This window comes from Anas platyrhynchos, chromosome 9 (genome assembly GCF_047663525.1).
Source record: "Anas platyrhynchos isolate ZD024472 breed Pekin duck chromosome 9, IASCAAS_PekinDuck_T2T, whole genome shotgun sequence".
Taxonomy (NCBI): Eukaryota; Metazoa; Chordata; class Aves; order Anseriformes; family Anatidae; genus Anas; species Anas platyrhynchos.
In genome coordinates this window covers 15,034,838-15,057,488 of record NC_092595.1, presented here as the reverse complement: position 1 = coordinate 15,057,488, position 22,651 = coordinate 15,034,838, and the positions used below count along the sequence as shown (strand labels likewise).

The following is a 22,651-nucleotide window of genomic DNA, read 5'->3' as shown; positions in this document are numbered from 1 at the left end:
GTGGGGTGTGCCTTGCATGCCCTGATGCATTTTCTGGTTTGTAGCTACTTTTAAGAACACCCACTTACACAAGTGCCACCTTATTCCACAGTTAAATGCAGCAAATCCCTAAAATTTAGGCAAATATTCTGGTGTGTGTTTCAGGGAGCCAAGGCACTCATTTTGAACCTGGAAAGAACATCATGTTCAGCAATTTGCACTCCAAAAATGGATATCAGAAAGGAGTCTTTTTTTTTAATTTTCTAACTTCTTCTGTGTTTATTGCCGCTAGATAGGGATCTTTCAGCTCACAATCAAACATAATAAAAATATAAATATATATGTATGGAAATCATAGAATCACAGAATACCCAAGTTGGAATGGACCCGCAAGGATCATCGAGTCCAACTCCTGATACGCATTCAATGACTTAAATACCAATCGTGTGCAGTCCAACAAATTTTCAGTGTGTTGTAACAACTTCTTTTTTGCATTAGCACTCTTCTCAGACATTTCTACTTTCTCCATTTTTCTGGTGGAGCACTAGACACGCATTATCTCTAACCATCTCCAGCTGTTCCTATAGGATGCTGCAGCACCAGAACCATAAAAATAGATTTGACAGCTCAAGAATGACACATTTTTTAGAAATAAAAGTACAAAGTGAGGAACACGGTCACCGACTGAATAGACAAAATACTGTGCAAGCTGCAGTTAAACAGGATAACCAGCACGCTGTGAAAGCAGGAGAGCTTCCAAGGGAAGCTGCCAAGTTAAAATAATATTGAAACAGTTGACAGAATATTGAACTTAGGAAGCTGCAAAGGCCTTTGAAAAACTGCTCCTATTGATGTCACTGTACTAATTACGACAAGAATTTAACACGGAAGCATAGCTGGGCAAGGAAGCTCAGTGCTGTGCAGCAAACTCATAAGGGCTTTGAGATTGTTTTTTGTTTGGTTGTTTGTGTTTTTTTTTTTCCTCTGAAGGCAGAGGGAGAAAAACAAATTTGAACAAACAAAAAACGTTTAGAGAAAAACTCATCAGATGCTCAAGAACCAGCAAATCCTTATCTGTCTCTCAGAGCTGGTAGCCTGTTTTAAAAGGGGCTTGAAAAGATAATAGCCAAAGGCAGGCAAACGATAGAAACCAATGTCAGGCCAACTCACCTGAAAAAAAAAAATAAATGAAAGGGCAGCACTTGGATAAGGTTAAAATGAAGTAGCCCTTGTACTGGAACTGTGTACCTGCTCAGTAAAGAAGGAATGAACTTCTTACGAGCAGAATGATAAAGTTTCACCAAAATGTTAACAGAGCAGGAGTGAAGCTTCTGAAAATGCCTTCTTGAGAGGCTCGGGGATTTATGTACGAAAAGGATTCAGTTCTCAGCTCTCATTTTGCCTCATTAGCTCGGCACCAGCAACAGCTGGACAGTTGCAATGCAGCTGAAGATGATTGTGAGGATGAGACTGAACTCGACTTGGAACACTAATAACCAACAGCTACAAAACACAGAACTTCATCCACGAAATAGAAGCATCCTTCCATACACACACACCATCCCAATTAAAGAAATTAACGCCATTTACTCCAACAGAAATAAGAGAAGTCAGGGCACCAGGCGACACACCTACGGCCTGACCCAGCACCGCTACCTCTGTGCCTTCCAAACCCTGCCTCTGATTTTCATGTGTAACACTACGAGATGCCACTAGTCAGTCTGAACACAGGAACTAGGGCACAAAATATTTCTTCTACAACAAGTCAGCACAGAAGGCTTGCAAATCTGCAACTATAAACATTCAAACACATTTTTAAATACAGTTTTTATTTTTCTGAAGTCTCCTCTTATTGAATGTATGGTAACCACGAAAAAAAAAATTAGCCCTAATACAATACCTCTAGAAATGATCAACTTCCCAAGGGCTTGTCACCTAAGGGAAAATTTTCTCAGGTCCTTTCAATTCTGTTAAGAAAACAGGAAGCGACCTTCAGCAAGCAATTGCTAAAGAGTAAAGCAGAGATAAAGATCTCTATTAAACTTGTTAGTAAAGAGAAAGCCCACAAGGCATCGGTCCGAGCAGTCACTTGCCACCAGTCTGTCACCACACTGGTCATTGGAAAATGCACCTTGGCTCCTGCCCCGCAGGTTTGCACGCCTGCTGATGCCTGCACCTGGTTAAATAAAACAGCACGGACGAGAGAAAGGGACAACCAAAACCCCGGGTTTTGAGCATTACTGGCAAGGTACTGCCAAAAGGACAACGTTAGGGGTTACAAAGAGAAAGCCATTCCAGCAGCATAGGAAACAGTCACTCCCGTTAATCTGAGCAAGATGCAACAAGAGTTGCACCTACTTTCAGTCTTGGGCAAGACCCTTGAAACAAAACGCTTTCTCCAGTTAACACACCGCTTTTAATTTAGAAAGTTAGCATCTTACTTTAGCCTGCTGGCTTTGGGAGTGACAAAGTAAAGCCCAGCCACCGTCAGTCCTTTTGCCAAGTAAGCCCTGGTAGCAAAGCACTGCCCCAGACCTCCTCCCAGAGATCTATCTTCCCTTCCAGGGCAGAGTGAATCTCCCACCAAGGCGTGCTTAGTCTGACAAGGCAAAAGTCAATGTCAGGAAAACATCTGACAATTACTGCGTAGCAGCAATGAGGGAATGAGGAAAAATCATTTAAATCCACTAGTTAATGCAAATGTCGTGCTGCTGGAGTACCAAACTCCTCACAAGCATGAATTAAAATATATTAAAAGTTCATTTCATGTTGATATTTTTACTTATCCTTTATTCTTTTAGTTTATTGCCACCTTTCTTACCTTTTTTCCTTGAAAGACACTAAAATTTCATTACATTGGCTGCTCCAAGCTCTAGCAATATTGCTGTGATGTGCTGTCACAGAGGTTTCCCAGATGTCTTAACTCCCACTCGGGTAATGCTCAGCCCTGTTTGACCCTAGCATCACTGAAAATCCTGAGCTTACTTGCACCCCAGAGTGGGAAAAAAAGCTAGGGGGCAGCAGAAAAGATTTCACCAAGCCTACTTACACCCAGTGATTACATCCCAACTCTAAAAACCAAGCGTTTCACAGCTGGTTTCTGCAACTGTGCGAGCATTTCACACCTTGACAAGGCCTTTCCCAAAGCAGCCCGTCATTTTACGGTCAGAAACTTTCTTTCTGTGTCACAGAAAAAAAAAAAAAAAAGGGGGTAACATTTTGTAAAGAACTCAACAAATAAAACCCAGTTTGTTCATTGCTCCACACACAACTTTCCTCCTGTTATAAATGGGACCGTTAGCGTCAGATCAAGGAGCAAACCTTTCAAGCCAAGTTTAAGATCAGCGCTTCCTTCTGCGGAAATTTAGTTCCCTGATGCAGATCGCTGCAGTCAGGGAAGCCACAGCATTAGCCTGGGGGAGTGGGTAGAAACAGCTGGTTTGGGGCCGGGGAAGAGCAAGACTCTCCCCTTCCCCCCTCCAACCCAAAGGGCTCGTTCTCGTGTTGACCTGGTGTAGTACTGAATAGCACCCCTGCATCCCAGCCCCTCAGCATGTTGAATACCAGTATATAACATCACGCATTTCACCACCGCAATCACTGCGTTAGCTCAATAGCAGCAAACCCAGTCCCAGCCATCCTAAATCATTTAGGGCCTCAGGTTCAGAGGACATCTGAGCTCAGATACAAACATTGTGAAGCTGCCCAAGCTGACAACTAACCCTAGTGCCACGTTCTCTGTTCCCAAACCACGGGAGCTGCAAAAGAACCAAAATCCCTCACATCTGCCGTGGCACCGTGACGTGTTGAACTAAGCAGTCCTTCTGCACACTCCCAGCTCACCAACACAGTGGGGAGAAAACTGCCTGGGCATGTGTGAAGCAGCCTGAAGGGGCTTCTGGACACGTAGCTGGCATTTTTTAAGGGTGATCACGCTCACTCTTCAGCCCTTTCTCCCCCAGCACCTTCAAAGAGCAGTCGAGGCTGGCATTGCAGGCAGACACGGGCACCTCCAGGCTGTGGGACAGACGCGACCTGCCCGTGCCAGAAGAGGCAGCTCCTCGCAGTGACCTCCGAAAGGCCAGAGGCCCTTCTCTGCAGCACCTGGAATTCGGCCAAAAATCGCTTTTCCCCTCAATTCTGATACCCTGAAAGGCAACGATTTTTAATTTGTCTAATTCTTCATTGGTCAAAGAGGTTAGCTTAAAAACAGAAGAAAAAGATGAAAAACTCTTACATTTCTTCCCGTTTAACCTTTTTTTTGTAATGTTTTGAAATTTTCAAGGTCACTTCCTTGAAAAAAAAATAAGTTTTTTGTTTTTTTTTTTTTTTTAACAAGCAGATAATACACAAAGCACTCAGCCCTTTCCAATGACCCGTTTCCACAAGGAGCTGCCCAGCCAGCTTCTGTCCAGCCTCAGCATAACAAGGCCCCAAACCCCAGAAGCACTCTTTCGAAGAGGGTGGCATTTTGCAGGAGACAGGCTAAGGAGAGAGCGATTTTCACTTTTGTTCCTCCAGGCTCCCACTTTGCCAGAGACCTTTCCAAGAGGGAAGAGCTTATTAAACATTCAGAGGTGATTTAGAAAGCATCTTCTGGAAACAGCCTTTTCTCTCTCGTCCAAGAGATAACCCTGGTAGCAGAAGCACTTCTGGACAGACAGTAAATGAAGAGCGGATACAACTTAAAGCATTACGTTCACTTCCAAACCAAACCCCACAGCACTGGATAAAGCTCTAAGTTCACTGGTGAAAGAAGCTAAGGGAAAGCCTCTGCGTGCTGACAGTCGTAAATTCTTGTGGGTACACAATGAGTCAAACATCCAGGACCAGCAACTAAAGCAGCAGCAGGAAACTTCAGCAAAAAGCAGAGGCTGAATTGGAAAGCCTTGTTAGTGCATTCCCAGCCCTCAGCACACCTGCCAGCTGCCCTGATTCTGGTTCACGTTACGCTAAATCCCTTTCTCTATGCAGCATACCGCCTGCAAAGCACGGTTGCCCCAACACGTTGACTCCTTCCTACAGATGCTTTTCCTTAAAACGAAACTCCAGCATTAGAAAGAATTAAACCTGTCTTATCAAAACAACCCCTTTAAAGATAGGAAACAATTTTTGCTAATTAGCATAGAGCTAGAGAACAAAGACAAACGCAACACCAGTGTTGGCAGCAGGTAACCACGTATCCTCCAGGACAACATTCAGGATTTCAGTAGCCAATTCATGCATACAGCTTTGGACAAAGTCGTTGTTCCAAGGGAGCTACTGGCTTTATACTGCTCAACTACAGGACAAGAAATTTGTGTATTTGAGCCAACAAGCTGTGTTGATCCAGGACTAAATGACAACTGAAATTTTTGACAGGAACGGTGATGGAAATCTGCCACGGCAATGTATCATCTTCATCCAAACCCACCTCTGCACAGCTGCGGCAGGGATGTCTTTTTTCAGAGCTTAATATCTGCAGATGCTCGTGCATAAATAACCAAACACTGCTGCTTTTCTCAGAGCCTGTTTTCTTCTTTACTCACCATCCACAGTCAACACACCCACACCAATGCTGGGCTTACATCTTTTGGGAAAAGATAACTGATCTACTGCACAAAGCTTTCTAGGAGTAATATTACATTCCCCTGGCAAGGGGTGTTCATTAAAATACATTCTAAGCACCAGTGCATCATTAGAAGAGGAAGCAAAAATTCGTAGAAGCACTTTGAAATTCATAAACAGAGATTAGACACACTGAGAATTTCCAAAACCACTTCTCTTGACTGGAAAAAAAAAAAAAAAAAAAAAAAAAACACAAGCAGCCTCACCAATTTCTGCAGCATTTCAATATCTCATCACCTTCAAACACATAAGGAATCCCTCTTGTTAATTCACACGGAGTGACTCTGACCATCTCAAATTCACTCAAACAACAAAAAATTGTTAATTTTAAAGGTGCATTCCTAACCTCATGGAGAGCAGAACTGCCCTGCACGTGCCAGACCCTCGTACAATTTCAGGGCTGTAGCAGCCCGGAGCAGAGCACTAAGATCCAGCTGCCTGGGGAAAGGACCCGAGCTTCCTCCCATGCCAACCTCTGGAGGATGCCAGAAGCAGAAGAGTTTAGCAAGAGGCAGGACTCTGCAGACACAGTTCCGAGACGGGAAGTTTCTCCCTCAAGAGTGATAAAAGGTGAAGTTTCACATCAAATAACTGTTTGCCAGAAGCTAGTTTAAAAAAAAAAAAAAAAGTTTCCATCCAAGACCCACAAAGAAAACTCCAGCAGGTTGTCCACTAAGCTGGTCCTCTCCAGCAGCTCAGGAAGGCCAAAGTGCCACCAGAGTTAGGAGCTAAGACATGCCCACGATTAGCTCTCAGCGAGGAGAAGCATTTTCAAAGCCTGATTAATTCCAGTTCCCAGCTGGGAAAACAGAAGAACAGTCAACATAAAAAACCTACTGAGTCAGATACAGAACGAGGTCCAAACCAGGGGTTCCACCTGTTTCGGGCACTCCACTCATCAGTCAAAACACAAGCACCGAAGTGCACGTTTTCCAGCTAAACCAAAGCATGACCTGACACAAAACCACGCTTGGAGACCTCACAGGCCACGAGCAGCACAGCAAGGCCTGGATACAAATGATGAGCTCTGCTTACCCTTAGCAATGTCAAGTCCTGCAAACACTCAGAGCTTGCCCGAGATGCCTCCCCACTCAACCCGACCTTGCTGGGACGCAGAACCAAGCCAGCACTGGGCCAAGTGCTGCATTTATCGTTTCTGAGACTCAGTGAGTAGCTCAGCCTGGCATTCACGCACTTGGGCTGATTAGTTATCTGTAACAGTGCTACACTTCGCAGGGCAAGGAGCAGTGAGTAACCTCAGTGTTTGCAACATAAAACTTACTGGAAACGTTTGTTCAGCAGCCACGGCAGGCACAGAAACCTCTCCAAGACAACACTGTGCAACTAGACAACTCCTGAAGTTTTGGGCCAAACCTGATTTAGACTGAGGAAGGAGGGAGGGGTCTCCGTGGAAAACTGCAAATTGAGCAGGCTGCAGTCTTTCTGAATCTCTCCTCCACTCCAGGACAGCACCTCCGCTTTGATGAGAAAAGAGAAGAACTGGTCCCAGTAATCAAGTTTTTAGAAAAAAAGGAGAGAAAGTTCCACAACCACCTTCTTTTGGCGACTCGCTTGCACCTTTTCCCAAGCGCCAGCAGCGCTGTCATTCAGGAGGGTGCATTCGCTCTGTGCCTCTGCAGTCAGCCCGCTGCTGCTGCTCCAGAGACAAGTCCTAGTCGCGGCATTATCACATCGGTGTTAATCCAGCTTGAGAGGAATCTATTGGATCAGCCCAAACCTGGTTCAGGCCCATTATTCTCATGGAACCATCTCAATTACAGCAAGCAAACTCATCCATTCACCATAACCAAAATGCAGAATTCACTTTATTTTCACAAAAGACCAGCAGAAACTGTTTTACATTAACACGGGTGCTTGAAGAGCTTGAAAATGCAGTTTCTCAAACATCTTGAGGCTGAGCTAAGCAGGCAGCAGCCCTGCATGCATTTTTTCTGGCTGCTGAGGAACTCGCCCTCCTCCTGCTCTCCCCACCTCTGCACCTCCACTATCTTTTCCCCCTGGTTTCTGCGGGGAGTCAACTCCCTTTCAATGCTTTCTTCTCGAGTCCCAGTTTCTGACCCCAGCAACTGATCTTTGCTCTGTTAGCGCTGGGCCCAACCATTCAGAGCAGTGCCCCTGTAACTACAATTTGTTTTCAAAACAAATCACTTTTTCTTTGTTGTGGCTACCTACAGGCATGTCAATAAATGTGACTGAATACACTGGCACAGGGAAGCTATCAGTGCCTCAAACCTTCTAACACAGAAAACAGATAAAAGGTTCAATTAAAACAAGACTGATACAAGAACTCTAAAGCAGAAGTAGCTCTTATTAGTGAAACACACAGACCTACACTCACATCCCTACAGCCTTTATACCAGCACAAGGACAAAATCAGAAGCATCGATACCCTTACCGCCTTTCCTGAAGTTACTTAGAAACCAAAGGTGCTCAGATTTTCCCTTTTAAATGCAGCTGAAAGGCTGACTTAAGCAATGCAAGCATGCATGAGTTTTTAAAAGGACACATTTTAAAATAAGCACAAGATGAGACCTGCCTTACATGGTCAAAGCATTCACCCATCCACTCCAGCATCCATCCCAGAGAGGAAATGAGAGCAGGTGCCTCCGGAACAAATCTCCCCAAGTTGGCCAACCGGGCGAGTTGTAACCGGGCCCAAATTTCATCCCAGTAAATCAGCCCCTGACAAGCTGCCCCAGAGCAGCTCAGAGCGTGCATGCTTCCAGCTCACCAAAACACGTTGCACTCTGTTAAAACTTCAAAATACATACAGCAGATGCTGACAGACATTTCTATGGTTGCCCATTTAGTTGCCCAACATTTTTAATTATGGCATCTGCACAAAGCAGACACTAATCCCACGTGCAAGGTAGCTCAGAGACTCTATGTTACTGCTTTTTTGTTCTAGCCTCAGAAACTGAAGGATCCAACCAGTAGACATCAGAGGATGGCTTTTCCTTCCTCTAGAACATCGCTTGGTGGATTCTGACTTAAACCATTCCAATTCCTTTAGAGATTCTACTAAAAAATTCATAATGCGAAGGCTTTATGTTTTCAGCTTCTGTGCCGCTTCTATTTCAGTCTATTAGTCTGTAATAATAAAAGACCCAATCCCTCCACTCTCAGGTAACACAAGTCTGGAACAGCGCACTTGGTTACACGCGGATGTTTTGTAGCCTGCTTCCACAGTATCTCTGCGAGTTAAATCACCTCCATCTCCTACAGGAAGAAAGTGAACCACCAAGTAGCCAGTTCCCTTTTTTTGAGGGGGGGAGGCACCACTCCGGGATGCACACCCTGAAGTCAGTCCACACCGAAAAGCACAGCCTAGACTTTTTTAAAAGAGAAAGCCCGCTTTGTCAAGTATAAAACACATCCAAAAAAAAAAAAAAAAGAAAAAAAGGCAAATGCAGAAAACCACACAAATAAGAGGATTAAAAAACCACCGTATGCCACGCCGGAATGCCCCCTTACCGTGCTGCTTATCGTGATACCTCCAAAAAGGGCTGTTAAGCAGCCCCCCCCTCACCGTCAGAGGGGCAGCACGGCCGGATGACGATGCTGCTGCTGCTGCCCGGGGCCTGAAGGGCAGCCGATGGCCTCCGGGCTCCCAAACCAGCCTCGGGGAGGTTGCTCGCAGGCACCAGGCCCCCAGCTCGGGCCCTGCCGGTGACAGGGCGGCGGCAGCAGGCGGGGAGGCGGCCCCGGGGGGCGGCCCCGTGCCCCCTGCCCGGCCACAAAGGAGCCGGCTCCCAACCTGAGCCGCACCTGGGCTGCGGAAACCGCCCCGAGCGGGGCTTTTCCAGCATTTCTACCACAAACACCCCGCTGCTGCCCCCCGCACCCCACCCCGCGGTAACCACGGGGCAGCCAGGGCCCCTCACGGCCGGGCCGCTCCCGCTCCCTCCCGGGCCCCAGAAGGCGACGCCGCGGCCGCTTCCCGCAGCAAACGGGGCCGGCGCCGCCGCCACAGGCCCGGGAGGGCCCCACAAAGGAGCGGCGGGGCCGGCAGGTGGGAGCCGGGCACTCACCGGGCTGAGGCGGCGCCGGCCGCCTCGGGGAAGGGCGAGCGGGGCAGCGGGGCGCGGCCGCCACACGGCGCCTCTGCAATGGCGGCGGCGGCACCCACCGAGGCGGCGGCGGCGGCAGGAGCCGGAGGGGGAAGCGGAACCGCCGCGCGTGGCCACAGCCCGCGAGGGAGGGGCGCCGCCGCCGGGACTACAATTCCCGGCAGCCCCCGCCCGCGCGGGGAGACGAGGGCGACGCGCGGGGGGTGATGGGAAATGTAGTCCGCGCCGCTGAGGGGAGGCGGCTGGGCGGGAAGGGGACCCCCCCCTGGGGGTCTCCGCGCTGCCTCCTCACGGCCCCTCAGAGCCCAGCGGTGTCCCCCTGGGGTACGAGGGGCCAGCTGGGGGCACCCCCCCGCAGCTCTGAAAATAAAAACAGGAAAAAGCCAAAGGGAGAGAGCTTGTCCAAGCCAGCTCTCACCCAGCCCTCACTCCCATTTTTTCGTTCAGATCTATTTCCTTCATATTTCGTTGATGAAAACCAGCTCGCCCCCTGCTGCCTCTCCTTCAGGCCCACCGGAGCCAGCACTCCCAGCCAGGAGGCCACAAATGGGTACCTGCGAGCACCAAGCGGGCTGAGCTTCCTCATCCGCACCGTGTGCCACCCTTGCTCGTGCCCTGAAGGTGCTGGAAGGGGCTCGTTTTTGTCCCACAGCAAATTAACACCACCCCCACTATGTTTCCAGGTCAATCGGGAGTCCACGAGCTCGGTGCTCAGCATAACTTCTGGTGTCGCCACTTCCATCAGTGAGCTGAGCCATCTCATCTAACTACTCACACCCAGGTACCAAGAGATGCAACAGCAACACAGCTGAGAAAGCACCACGTGTGTCCTCAAGTCGTCTCCCCTAAAATCCCTGACACACCTCATTTTCCACATTAACTTCCCCAGACATCCACCTGCCCTGTGGCTTGGATCTCACCTCTTCTGTCAGTCCAGGCTTGGAGCAACATCTGATTTTTCCTTCCGAAGGGCACGCATCAGGTGCCCCTCTTGATAAACATCTTACAGGAGAGCTTCCCCTACAGCCTCACGCCAGCACACAAGTCCAAACAGTGCATATCAACCTTTCCCGTTTGCTTTCAGCTACATTAGGTCATCATTTTCTGTTACTCTCCACAGAGCTACTGCAGTGGTTGCTCACGGAAACCTTGCCCCTACACATCCACAGTATTTTGGCCACTTTCTTTCTTCATCACTTCTCCTTTCATATTGCTTTGTCCCTCTCCAATGCTATTCCGTATTTGACTCTCCTTTTTGCTCAAGCTAATTCATCTCTGCACTGTCATGTACCTCTCAAGAAACTACAGATTTTATGCTTCACAGTTCCCTCAGCTCTGCTTTCCTTCCCTATAAAATCTTATTTCTCCTTGCTGCTTCAGCCACATACCCCTAAACCCACCCTATTCCTGCTCCAAACCCTTTTCAGAACCCTTAACCCCCTCCCATTCTTTTGTCTCCCCAGGCACATCTTCTTAAAAGAAACTAGGAGTACTTTGTTGCTGTTACACATTCATTGGTGATTCAGAAAGTCTTAACTCCTAAAATGGCCTTTAATGCCCCCTTTTCTTTCATTGCTGTAGTCCCTTTAATTCTGTCCTTATACCCGTTAACGATGAATAAATTGCACCCAACCCATGTATCTATGTTCTCTTGCTAATAACTCAAACTACCAGGCAGTCACCTCATTTCTGCCAGATTTTTTTTCAAATAATTTTTTCACTGCCTCACAGCTCCTCTGCACTTAAAAGCAATTCCTGCAGGACTGGCACCTACATTCTGCTATCTGGCATGCACCAGGGCATGCCTGTTAAATGCAGTGATTGCTTGATGACTCTAGTTTCTGGTATGGGAGAGGAAGTTTAACTTGGAGATTAATTCCTTCATGCTTAACACTACAATATACTTATTTACAGCTTTTAAAGAACATCTATTGTACTTTAATTCAAATGCTATGCATTTCAAAAGAACAAATACTTGCTATTTGCCATAGCAAAAACATCCACTGAAATTTCTGCAACTTCTCTAATATTTTACATTAATCAGAATCAATGTTACTCCAGCTCACCTGAAAACCTCATCAGTGAGACCTTGATGAAGTTTCAGTAGATATACTTAGTAAACCAGGAGCCACACAAGCTGATTAGTGCACTGAAAACCTTCCCTCTCACCCTCCAGCAGCTACACTCTGTTCTAAAGTCAACAATCTCTTTGATACTAACAGTGCTAAGCCCCCTATAATTCAAGCCCCTCCTGCCACAGTTGCTCATAGAACATCCTACCACTAATGCACTTACATTCTTGCATCACCATTTGCACTCATTTCCAAATCATCTACTCATCATCTTTTATATCTTGCAATATTTTCCTCATTTGTCACAAGGAAATGAGTTTCCTTTCACTGGATTACACTGTCAGGCAGCTTGTTTTAGCATACTTGTGATTTTCAACCAGTCTTATCTGATGATAAAGAAATTGTGGGCTATCAGGAGATAAAGACCTGCCAAGCCGAGTGGCAATCTCAGACATTGCCTTTCCACGAGTCAAACTGCAACACAGAATAACGTACCTGCACCAGAGAGAAAGCTCAAGGACAAACTCAACTCCGGGAGCTAAAAATGTCACTCAGAGGCAAGTATTACAGCCTCTCTCCTCAGACCTACTGCAAGAGCCACCAAATCTCCCTGCAATTGTCCTCTTTAATTTCTCCCTTCCCCCAAACAGATGCAGTGCATGACGCCTCTGAGGTAGTGCATGAAGTACTGGCGCAGCCATCATCATTCAGCACAGTCAGAGGAAAACAAGAGCCCAGTGTCAGAGCACTTGCCAACCTGTCGCGGGCAAAGTCACAAGACGAGCTCTCTATTGAATTTCAGCAGAAGCAGAGGAAGGATGCCCAGGGGATCCTGAAGCTACAGCTGGACAGTGATGAAAGGCTGATTCTGCTGTGAAGCAGTCATGGCTGCATATAAAGGAGGACAGAATTTAAAAACCAGCGTTTTCAAATCACACTCCCTCAAAAATCACCTGCTCTTAACTAACTCTGTGAGGTATAACATTTTCTCCAACCACCCCTGTCAGTAAGGTCACAATGCCACCTACTGACGATTAAAAACAACAACCACCTTCTGTCAATCCAGAGCAACTCATTTTTTCCATTAAGCAAGCCTTCCATTTCTATGCATTTATTAACTGCTCTGATGGCTGAATACAAGTCTGCTAAATGTTTGCTTCTAGTTTGTATCTTTTCATCAGCTTTAATCTCCCAAGGGAGATTCTTTTAGCTTCCGATACAGGGTGAAATTCCTTTCAAACTTTCTAAGCTCTTTCAACTCTGAATGATTTGACCAAGAGCAACTAATCCCTCCTAGTCCTTAGCAGAGCACAGATTGTTTAAGCCTTCTACGGTCCCAAATAAAGAATTCCTCTTTGCAAATTCACGCATGACCCACGTGGACAGTTTAAACAAGCTTCAAATTCAGAAACATTTATGACTAGATAATGTTTTTCATACCCTTAATAACTACTCCCCAATCAGGTGGTTTGAATTCAAGAAATTACAAACACCTCTGCAAGGAGCAGCACTATAGCTGAAGCAGGCCCTGGCCTGGGGCAGGGAATCAGAGACTGAGACTCTGTTCCTGACTACTGCTGCACTGCCTGTGGCAGTCCTTTCAGCTTTCTGCAGCTCTATTACTATCCTCCATCTGCTTTGTCTATTCACAGTATACCAAAGTGGTCTTCTGTGCATGAAAGGTGTTTGTAAGAATTAGGCCAAGAGAACTATAATCTGTTACGGGACCTGCATGAATTACCAAGATATAAATAACTGTAGAGAAGGATTCACTTAGGAACCCAATGTAACACTGAGTTAGTTTTGCTGCACAGAGCTCAGTTGCTCCTTGTTTCTTTATTCTGAGCAGGTGACTAGGGAGAAGAAGTGTCCGTGCTTGCATACAGCAGCAAGAATCAGACTGGAACAGAACACCGTGGCAAGAAGAGTCACAACGCACACTAAGGCACTATGTTGCTTGAGCCCCACTGGAACCTGAAGAGTCAATTCTTCATATGCCTACAAAAGAAAAATACATGGATTACGCACACTTAAAAAGCTGTTTCTTTCTGACTGCAGCTTAGAGGACTAGTAACCAGACCACTATTTAACTAGCCCTTTCCTAAGGCTTGATTTTTTAATCCCAGAAGAAAACTGAGATGGAACTTAACCTTTCGATTTACTGCCCGTAAAGAGAGCCAGTTGGTCTTATTGTACAAAGCTCAAAAAGTTTCTGCTACATTTTGAATAGTAGCTATTTATATCCTCCACGGCTTTGTTCTTACTCTAAGCTTGCCAGTGAGGACATGTACATAATACAGCACTGAATAGAGACACTCTCTGAATGAGCATTTTGCAGATCACTGAGAAGCCAGTTTTCTCCATGGGAAACAACTATTTGGCTTCTCTGTGATGCAGAAAGCTCCAAAACACATAACAGACATCTGCAGACGTCTTAAACGTAGGAAAACATGCATGTTACACAACCAACAGATTTGTTATTACACAAATTGGTCTTATTTCTGAATCTCTACACTAGCACAACCTTTTTGAGTTTGTAAAGCAGTTGTTGACCACACTAAGGATCCAACTTTCCTTAGTTTTGAACACAATAAAGAAAATTTCATCTAGACACTTAGCCAATCCAATGACAAACAGAAGTGGCCTTTTTAAAGATCTTACTCCTTCAACTTTAGGGGGTTTACTCCTTTTTCTATTAGATAGGAACAGGGTTCTCCCACTTTGCTACTCATCTGAAAAACCTATGCTATGGTTTTTCTTAATTTAGTGCCAATTATATCCTAGGATTCGAAGCAAAGTATTAAGGAAAAAAAAAAAAAAGATGAGGAGATGCCACTGTCAAGAGCACAGAAGAGCACTGAGCGATTGCAGGCATGTCAGAATGCCAGGACACCCATTAAAACCAGGTCAGAAAGGAAGGGAGCCTCTGTAAGAATTCACACAACAAGGCTTTTATTGATTATGTCCTGTGCTCTGCAAGTTGCTCATCGCAGAAAGAGGCAGCACTGTTAAGCAAGAACCAAGAATTTCCTTCAGAAATATGAACTCACAGGTTTGTGCGTTGCGCTGTACCACTGGCAGGGGTAGTCCCTTTTCCCTGAGCAGGGAGCTTCCACTTCAGCAGGCTTCCAGCTCTCCATTGACAGGTGATCTACATAAGACAGATACAGTGGATACCTATGGAAGAATCTCACCCATGTGATCTTGGACCTTCTGTCCTTAATGGGGCAAAGAATTCACCTTTGGCATGCACACCCCTCAACTCTAGCCATGCAGTTACAATTTCTCTTCCCCAAAACCATGGAAGACATTCTTTCGTTTTTCCCAGCTGACCTCCCGTTGATGCATGCAAGAATTCCTCTCCAATCCTTTAACGGCTTTTATATTAATAATAAATATTTTTCCTGCTCATCAATATTAAACATGGCAGAAAAAATAGCAGTATTTCACACTCCTTTTATCTGATCAAGGAAGTGTTTCCTGCCCCTAAGTTTAATCCAGAAAATCACTGCTCAAATAACACCCAGAATAAGATAAAGGAGCTGAGAATCAGTGGCACATTTGATGTGGGGGCTAGCAAGAACAACTTCATGAAAAATGAGTACAATTTTTAGCAAAAACAGAGAACTCCAACGTTCACATAAAATATTCACTGTCAGAGGATACCAGATTCTTGTTTTAGAAGAATTTGGGAACCACAACCATCAGAAAAAGTGTTTGCTATCTTTTCTCCCCTATTCAAACACAGGAAGAAAAGCTTGGAAACCTTTAGAACACTTTGGTTGCTCTAAGTACCTGACAGTGAATAATTTTCAATATACACTACACAGCCTCAGCTGCCACAAGAATGCTGTGAAAACGTGGTCTGAGCAGCCGACCTTTAACAAACCAGGGCCTGCAGGGGGTGTGACAAAGAGACCAACTGCCAGTGCTTACAGGCAAAAGAGCCCATCCCCACAGTACAAGGGTTTGATGGCAGCAGAACAACTCCAAGCAGTCTGTTAACAATCAGTCTGCCTTTGGTCAGGCAGCAGAGTCCACCCTAATGTGCAGCATATGCTAAGAGGAAGACAACGTGGCCTTTATCAGGGCTGCTATCCTCCCCTCGTGTTCATGCGGGGGGGTTCATGTGGAATTTCCCCAGGTGGAGGAAATTCCACCTCCAGAAAACAGGTATAAATCCAGATTCTGTACTACCCACAGCTCCTCCTCTCTCCCCAAAAAGAGTACACAAAGAGCCTCTATCTCACCATCACAGCAGCAGACCAGTACTTCTGGACTCTTCAGAGCAACCAGTGCCTCCTCCCCGTCAACTGCTGGCCGGTGGTACCGCACATGCACAGGCAAAACACCTCTGAAACAGCGCGAACAGCGAGGGTCACGTTCCAGGTACAGGAGAACCACAAGGCCTGTTGCTGAGTATTCAGGAGCCTCCACATCAACGACGTCAGGAATTAACACCGCCTGCACGTACACAAAGATCCAGATGTGGTCGCAACCAGAATCAGCACAGGAGAGACGGGGGGAAAAAAAAGAGGTATGAATATTTCATGCATGATTATGGGACTTAAGTGATCACAGTCTGCTGCAGTAAGCTAACGCAGCATCAGAAGGGGGGAAAAAGTTTAACTCCTGCACTAACACACTGTTCTTCAGAGCACCAAGAAAACTACTGTTGGAGTTTATTCTGTGCGTAGGGGAAGGATTTGCTTACTTTGAACCCCCACAGCTGTCTATAACAGCTACTCAGAAAATCTTTAAGTATCTCTCTGATACTTACCTTCAGCTGTACAACTTAGGTACCCTCCCAGGAGATGCCCAGCACCAAGACAGTGTTGGGAAGTGATTGTCTCCTCTCATTAGACATGGCAGATTACTGCAATGCAATTCTAGTGGAAACCTTTTTCCTTGTTCTGTTTTCTAACACTGGGCCCAATTTCTTGGTTAGGAGAATCAGGTTGGAAATTCTGTCCTTACGCTGTTACAAAACAGCTTTTCAACTCACTCTCCAGTAAGTCATTCTTACTTATGGAAAGTCTGCAATGCAACCTTTCTGATAGCCTGACACTAACTGAACAGGAGCTAATTAGTAACACCAATTAGCAAGGCTGTAATTGCGCTTGCAAGCATTTCAACAGAAGCTGCTCAGTGGCATTGCCTCTATGTTTTAACTGAATTAAGCACCTAAGGAGATTACCATAAAGCCACAGCTTAACACATGTCTCTCTATCCAACACATGAAGCATGTTTTGGAAGGTAGGAAGGAAAGCTGTGATGAAACAGAAGCGGTGACACTCCTCAGTCCGGATCCACTTGAAGCACGCCAGGGAAGCCACTGCTTTGCACTTTTGAAGACCTTGACACAGCGTCTTGGCAGGAAGACCGAACTGCCCAGTTGAAAACTCTCCCTGCCTGTTCCCACCCTGCTCCTGTATTGCTGGGGTTAATCATCCTTCTTTTCAGTCTGAATTGCTTTTACCACGATACCAACATTTTACCAATAGCTTTTACTTATCTGAGGCTAAGCAGAGCTGGCAGGCACGCCTGCGTGTAGAAACATCAGCAGCACATTACACAACACTTGCCCTGTGCCAGGTGGTGCCGGTACGACAGCGATGCAATGAGAAGTCACAAACATCACTGTGCAGCAACTTCCAGGCCAGGGAACAAACCACCTTGGTCTAAGGAGCCAGATGATGACCAGAGAGTGCAGCTTCCCGAGCAAGGCATTCTTCAGCTGCTGGCAGAGCACCTGAACGCCCTTACCTGATAGGCTGCAAGCGGCCTGACCCTCTGGGTCGTTACCTTCGTCAAGTTGTGTTGCTGCAGCGACGCCAGCTCGTAGGGATCCACGTAGATTCCTGGCGGCAGGTGACTTCTAGCAACCACCGTGCATCCTCCAGCCCACTCCCCGGTTTCCCCAAGGTCAACCTTCACCAGCAGGTCCCTTAAACCAAGGCACACAAGCAGCACGCTTACACCCACGTTTCCCCAGGCAGCACAGCCACGCAGGGAGGCAAGGTGCAGCTCTTGCATGTCCCGCACTACAAACTCCTGTCCACTCAGAGCCGTCCCGTCCTCACCAGCCAGGAGCCTGTGGTTCTGATAGCTCACCCTAATCACATCCCCACACCCCAAAGCCGAGCACCCCAGACCCCAAAGCTCAGCAGCACACCCCCAAAAACCCCAATCCCAAGCACCACATCCCCCAGACCCCAACTCCAGCACTGTGTCCCCCAGACCCCAAACCCGGTCCCACAACCCCAAACCCGGTCCCCACGACCCCAAACCCGGTCCCACCTGTGGAACCCCTCCTGCAGCAGCTCCTGCGTGACGGCGGCTCCCCGGCCGGCAGCCTGCACCTCTGGGGAACACCACAGCGCGGGTGAGCGCCGGCACAGCGCCACCCACCCCCACCGCAGGGACCCACCGCGCCCGGTGACCGAGGCACTCACGGAGGGCGCAGAGCAGCGCCGCCAGCCCGGGGCTCAGCCCCGCCATGCCGAGCCTTCTCCTCACGGCCCCGCCGCCCCGCCCTGCCGCCGGGCCCCAGCGCTGCGCTGCGCCCCCCCGCGCTGTGGAGGCCGGGGCGGCCATTTTGTGGCCGGCGGGGCCTCAGCACCGGTACCGGCACCGGTCCGGTGCTCGCCGGGCTTCCTACGGGCACCGGGAGCGCTGCTGCGGTCCGTGGAGGCAGGGGATGCCCTGTCCCTGCTCATCGCCCCCCGTGGCTTCTGCTCCCGTTTGTCGTTCTCCCCCAGGGATGTCCCTGCCGTGATGCTGCTCACGCTCTGCAGAGGGATTTCGGCCGTTGGAGGCGTCGCTTCTCGTTTTAAGTTAGCAAAAGGGACTCTGAATTCTGCTTTATTTATTATTATTATTTTGAGCTATTTTTGCTTTACAGGAGAGCCACTGTTGTTAATTTTCAGTATTGAGGAATATTACTGCGAATTTGAACTCTTTCCTATGTGTTTTTAACAAAGAAGAATTCCTCCACCTCAGCTTCAACATAACTTTTAAAGGTTACTACTTTTTCTTGATTTGGAGCCATCATATATTTTTAGTTTTGTTTTTCATAATTCCATGCTTTGCCTTCCTGCAGGCTGTAGCACAGTCAGAGATAACCTGGACGTTCGGCACATTTTCACTTGAAACCCAAAGGAAAGCAATGCGTGCACCCAGAGCACTGAGCTGGGACGGAGGATCTGCAGCAGCATTCCCGGATCTTTCGGTCTCCTCTCATATGCCATCCAACCTGAAGGAGCGGCGTCAGAGCTAAAGGAGAAGCTGACACCGAGGAGGTCTCGAGCATGTTGTGTGTGGACAAATATCAGGCAGAAAAAGAGAAGCTGTCACTGTTAGCCAGGTTAATGTTCCTCTCCCCAGTTGCCAGATGAAATGCTTCAGAGAAGAGCAAGAAGGATAATTATGGATGAGCTTTCTAACCTCATTCACTTCATAGCTGACCTATGCGCTGAGATACTCGAGGGTTTCACAGTCCTTATTCATTAATTTCACAGTCATTCATTTCACAGTCCTTAGTTCATTAAAAATGAATTTCTGGGACATACAGCCTGGCCTTGCCACCTATATGAATACAGCTATAGATTTAGCGAGTCAGTCAGCTCTTCCACCCCATCCGCCTCCTTCTCCACCTGTTGTGTGTGGCAAAAGTTCCCTGTTCCTCCCCACACAACAGCTCAGTATTTTCAAACCTTAATAAATCATTGACCTTCATGATCATTATATAGCTTAAACTCTACCAACTCTAACGCCCTATGTCCGAAGCATTTCTGCTTGTCACTCTTAACTTCTCAGTTTCCTTGGTGGTCTACTTTAGCTTGAAAATGACTAAACAGGTGGATGTCATTTCTCTTTAAAAGCAATGTCATATTTTCATTGATGCCTAAAAAGGAATCTAATCACAGTTGTTCTTCATTTTGAATCTCCTCTCTCCTTATCCCATCCATCATTAGTCATAGATATGCTGCTGTACTGAGATCACTCTGAAACCATAAGAAACCTTTACAAAAAAACAGACTTGCTGCCCTTCTTCTTATGTTTTTGTTTTTGGTTTTTTTTTTGAAGAGGAATTCCCACGTTAGATACGCCAACTGTATGCCTGCAGGCTTCTCCCTTACCTTATGAAATGTGCTTTAGGTATCATTTGACTGTGCAGTTCTTTACTTAGCTGTGGACTAAGAATTTAACTTGTGTGTGATACGTAATCCAGCTTCAAAAGCCGAGAGGTAACAAAGGTGTAAATGAACCCTTGAGAGTCATTCTGCTCCCCATGCCCAGCTCAAATTGCACATAAGGACGTGTTCAAGTCCCCCCAGAGTTAGGGAGACTTGCACTGTGGTGCACGTTGTTACTGCATGTGGGTCACTAATCCTGATAAAAGACAACAACCAAGAGCCACTTATGCTTTCTTTCCCTTTGTTCCTGTTTTTCAGTGAGCGCTGAAGTTGCTGAGGACTTCTGATAAAACCGAGCGCGCTTCAGCTGTCAGCAAGAACTGCAATGGCTTGCGTTGCGAAGAAGTGCGGCATTCGCTTTAAGCCTCCGTCCATTATCCTGATCTATGAAGAAAAGGACAAGGAAAAGACTCGCCAGCGCATCATGCCTGTCAGGAATTTCTCCAAGTTCTCAGGTGTGGTGTTTTTGCTTGCAGCATGCCCCCAGTCCCCTCCACACCCAGAGGAGGAGCAGCTGGTCAGTAACACCACTTTTAGTCACCGCTGGGTAGCTCTGCACCAGCAGGCAGGTTTTGGGTAATGCTCCCTCTCCTGGGAAGCCCAGGTCAGCATCTTAACCCAAGCAGTGGCTCTGCTAAACCTGGAGGTCTCACTTGTGAGGGCTTGGGAGTGGGGGATCTCTTTGTATGAGGAAATTTGCTTGTCCCTGTAATTCTTCAGGGTGGTTTTCTCTTCAGACTGCAGCATAGCTGCAGAGCAGCTGAAGAATAACCCTCGGCACAAGGCTTACCTAGAAGGAGTCTCGCTACGTCAGCTAGAGAAGCTGCACAGCTTGCTGAAAGGTCATCTGAGAGGAGAGAGTCTGGCTGAGAGCCTGGAAAAGGTTCAGCGGGAAGAGACCATCGACCCGGAAGAGGATATGAACAAACTGGATGACAAGGAGCTAGCCAAAAGGAAGAGCATCATGGATGAGCTCTTCGAGAAGAACAGGAAGAAGAAGGATGACCCAGATTTTATCTACGACGTGGAGGTTGAGTTTCCACAGGATGAGCAGCTGGAGTCCTGCGGCTGGGATGTGGAGTCAGGGGAAGAAGTCTGATTCCAGGCAAAGACAACCTGGGTGGGCAGGGACAAATCCCATATGCCTAGCAGAGAGAATGGTGTCATCCTACTTGCTATGCTGCGTCTTCTTCAGTTCATCTAGTTGATGAACTGAATTACATTGGCCATGGAGGATCAGAGGCCTAAGGTGTTGCAGCGGTTTCAGGTTTAAATAAACTTTAAGAAATGGAACAGCTGAACTTGTTGGGTGTTTTTAATATTTTCCTATGTGTGAGTGCCTACAATAATTTTAAATTATTTCCCTTTCATGTGTTTACATTTCAGTCCGCTTTGGCTGAGAACCTCACCAACTTGCCTTGCTGTGATTTCTGCTCAGCTTCATTTGAAAATGAAGTCTTAAATATTTATATCGTGGAAGCAACGTTAGAGCTTTATTGTATGCATATGGTATTTATTGCTACTTGTAATGTGAAATGTGTACTCAGCTATTTGCTGGATAAATCACCACTGCAATGAGCATATTACTCTCACGTTCCCTAAGCAGTGCTTAAATTTGCAGCTTTGGGTTACACAAATAAAAATCCTTATTTTTAAGAAATGGTATATTTAGAAAATAAGTTGTTCTTGAAAGTACTCTGAAAAGGCAGTGATTTCAAACTGATGAAGCGAGGCCTTTTCCTTCCTTACACTGCCAGAGATGATGCTCTTTCAGTAAATGCTCGGTTCTAGGAAGGTGTGCTTACTCTATTTGAAAAGAGTAGTGTGGTAGAAAGTCATAGAGTCCAGGGGTGCTGTTAGAGTAAAACAAAAATTTTACCACCGTTGCCTCATCAGACTACAGTTCCCAGCGTACTCTAAATAGTACCAGGGAAGAAACTGATGTGGCAAGTAAGTAAAACTACAGCAAAAACTCCTCCAAGTAGCATTTTGGTGATCATTGAAAAGTTTCTCTATGCAAATAAATAAATATTTTAACTATCCCACTGAAGTTCTAGCCCTGTTGCCTACCTCCCTGGTTTGTATTCTTCAAGATAAGCTCTCTTGTAAGAACTAAGTTTAGGATTCTTTAGAAAATGATGAAATGATAGACGCTGAAATGATAAGGGTCAGTTCTGTGATAAATCTTGCCTTCAGCAAGTCCACTTCTGCACACCGGGTGTCCTGCTGCAGGCAAGCAGCTGGAGAGGAGAGCAAACCGACTTCTGTCCTACCAGCTGAGAAGCAGCCTGGGCCCTGGTTGATACTTGCATTGCTCACAGGCGCTCGCAGTGCCAGCCGTGGTTTCCCAAGCATTGCACAAACCTTCTCCTGGCTCCTTACCTCATCGTTAGTCATCATTCCCTGTCTGCTGCCTTGTCCAAGGCACCCCTCCGGTAGAGCCTCTTCCTGGGCAGCTCCTGGGACTCCAGTGGCAAAGCCAAGGCTTTTAACACTTCTGTTTGCTCCAGAAAGCCCCCACAGAGCCAGAGCAGAAGCCCTTGCTCTCCTGCAGCAGCAAAATCAGCCAGAGAACCCCAAATCAACCACATGTGAGCAAAGCTGCAGAGGCTAGCGATTACGGCAACCATTAATCAGCGCAGCCTGCAAAATGACTATTCTCTTGGTGGTGATGCAAGAGGAGGAACAAGCCCAGCTTGCCCCA

General features: G+C 46.9%; 3 protein-coding genes and 1 long non-coding RNA gene across 4 annotated transcripts in view; 1 reads left to right on the top strand and 3 right to left on the bottom strand.

Moving 5' to 3' along the window:
- PAK2 (p21 (RAC1) activated kinase 2) overlaps positions 1–9,808 on the bottom strand; it is a 49,101-nt gene extending 39,293 nt beyond the window's left edge. The window contains exon 1 of the mRNA XM_027464818.3: positions 9,639–9,808. The gene's annotated coding sequence lies outside the window, so the exon portion shown is untranslated. The remainder of the gene's footprint in view (positions 1–9,638) is intronic.
- A 3,738-nt stretch (positions 9,809–13,546) lies between these two features.
- On the bottom strand, positions 13,547–18,346 carry PIGX (phosphatidylinositol glycan anchor biosynthesis class X). The gene is made up of 6 exons (XM_027464819.3): positions 18,205–18,346; positions 18,050–18,113; positions 17,555–17,696; positions 16,000–16,213; positions 14,800–14,900; positions 13,547–13,747 (listed from the first exon to the last, which is right to left on the bottom strand). The coding sequence occupies exons 1-6, from the start codon at positions 18,344–18,346 to the stop codon at positions 13,586–13,588; spliced, it is 825 nt and encodes a 274-aa protein (XP_027320620.3). The 3' UTR covers positions 13,547–13,585.
- Positions 18,347–19,687: 1,341 nt separating this feature from the next.
- LOC113844532 (uncharacterized) lies at positions 19,688–20,850 on the bottom strand. The gene is made up of 2 exons (XR_003499278.3): positions 20,738–20,850; positions 19,688–20,331 (listed from the first exon to the last, which is right to left on the bottom strand). It is a non-coding gene; the product is annotated as an uncharacterized lncRNA (long non-coding RNA).
- On the top strand, positions 20,268–21,986 carry CEP19 (centrosomal protein 19). The gene is made up of 2 exons (XM_021277864.4): positions 20,268–20,402; positions 20,685–21,986. Exons 1-2 carry the CDS (start codon positions 20,273–20,275, stop codon positions 21,044–21,046), a joined length of 492 nt encoding a protein of 163 aa, XP_021133539.1. The 5' UTR covers positions 20,268–20,272; the 3' UTR covers positions 21,047–21,986.
- Positions 21,987–22,651: the final 665 nt, after the last annotated feature.

Coding starts and splice junctions, on each gene's coding strand:
- PIGX (XM_027464819.3), bottom strand. CDS start 18,346: ATGGCCGCCCCGGCCTCCACAGCGCGGGGGGGCGCAGCGCAGCGCTGG. Junction 17,697..18,049: donor CTGCAGGAGGGGTTCCACAG/GTGGGACCGGGT, acceptor CCTTGGTTTAAG/GGACCTGCTGGTGAAGGTTG. Junction 13,748..14,799: donor ACAGCGCAACGCACAAACCT/GTGAGTTCATAT, acceptor TTTCTTTTGTAG/GCATATGAAGAATTGACTCT.
- CEP19 (XM_021277864.4), top strand. CDS start 20,273: ATGGCTTGCGTTGCGAAGAAGTGCGGCATTCGCTTTAAGCCTCCGTCC. Junction 20,403..20,684: donor GAATTTCTCCAAGTTCTCAG/GTGTGGTGTTTT, acceptor TTTTCTCTTCAG/ACTGCAGCATAGCTGCAGAG.